The sequence below is a fragment of the Pterocles gutturalis genome, unplaced genomic scaffold (genome assembly GCF_000699245.1).
Source record: "Pterocles gutturalis isolate BGI_N339 unplaced genomic scaffold, ASM69924v1 scaffold20179, whole genome shotgun sequence".
NCBI lineage: Eukaryota > Metazoa > Chordata > Aves > Pterocliformes > Pteroclidae > Pterocles > Pterocles gutturalis.
Window position 1 is genome coordinate 4,094 of NW_010131116.1, and position 214 is coordinate 4,307.

The 214-nt window shown below is 63.1% G+C and overlaps 1 protein-coding gene across 1 annotated transcript in view; it reads left to right on the top strand.

The window, feature by feature from the left end:
• Positions 1-207, top strand: part of TRIM35 (tripartite motif containing 35) — a gene marked incomplete at both ends in the record, with an annotated part of 4,297 nt that extends 4,090 nt beyond the window's left edge. The window contains one exon of the mRNA XM_010080494.1: positions 6-207. Coding sequence (XP_010078796.1) covers positions 6-207 — 202 coding nt within the window. The remainder of the gene's footprint in view (positions 1-5) is intronic.
• Between the last annotated feature and the right edge of the window lie 7 nt (positions 208-214).

Genomic DNA, 214 nt, shown 5'->3' on the forward strand with positions numbered 1-214 from the left:
CGTAGTGGCCGCCACTGGACCTTCCACCACGATGCTCGCTCGGGTTTCTGGTTTATCTACCGCCTGCCCGGGAAGGATGGCGAAACGTGCCGAGCATCCAACACGGCGCGTTCGGAGGCCACGACGGATGTGCTGAGACGGATCCGGGTGGAGCTGGACTGCGACGAAGGCGAGCTCTCCTTTTACGACGCCGACCGCAAGAGCCACGTCTACA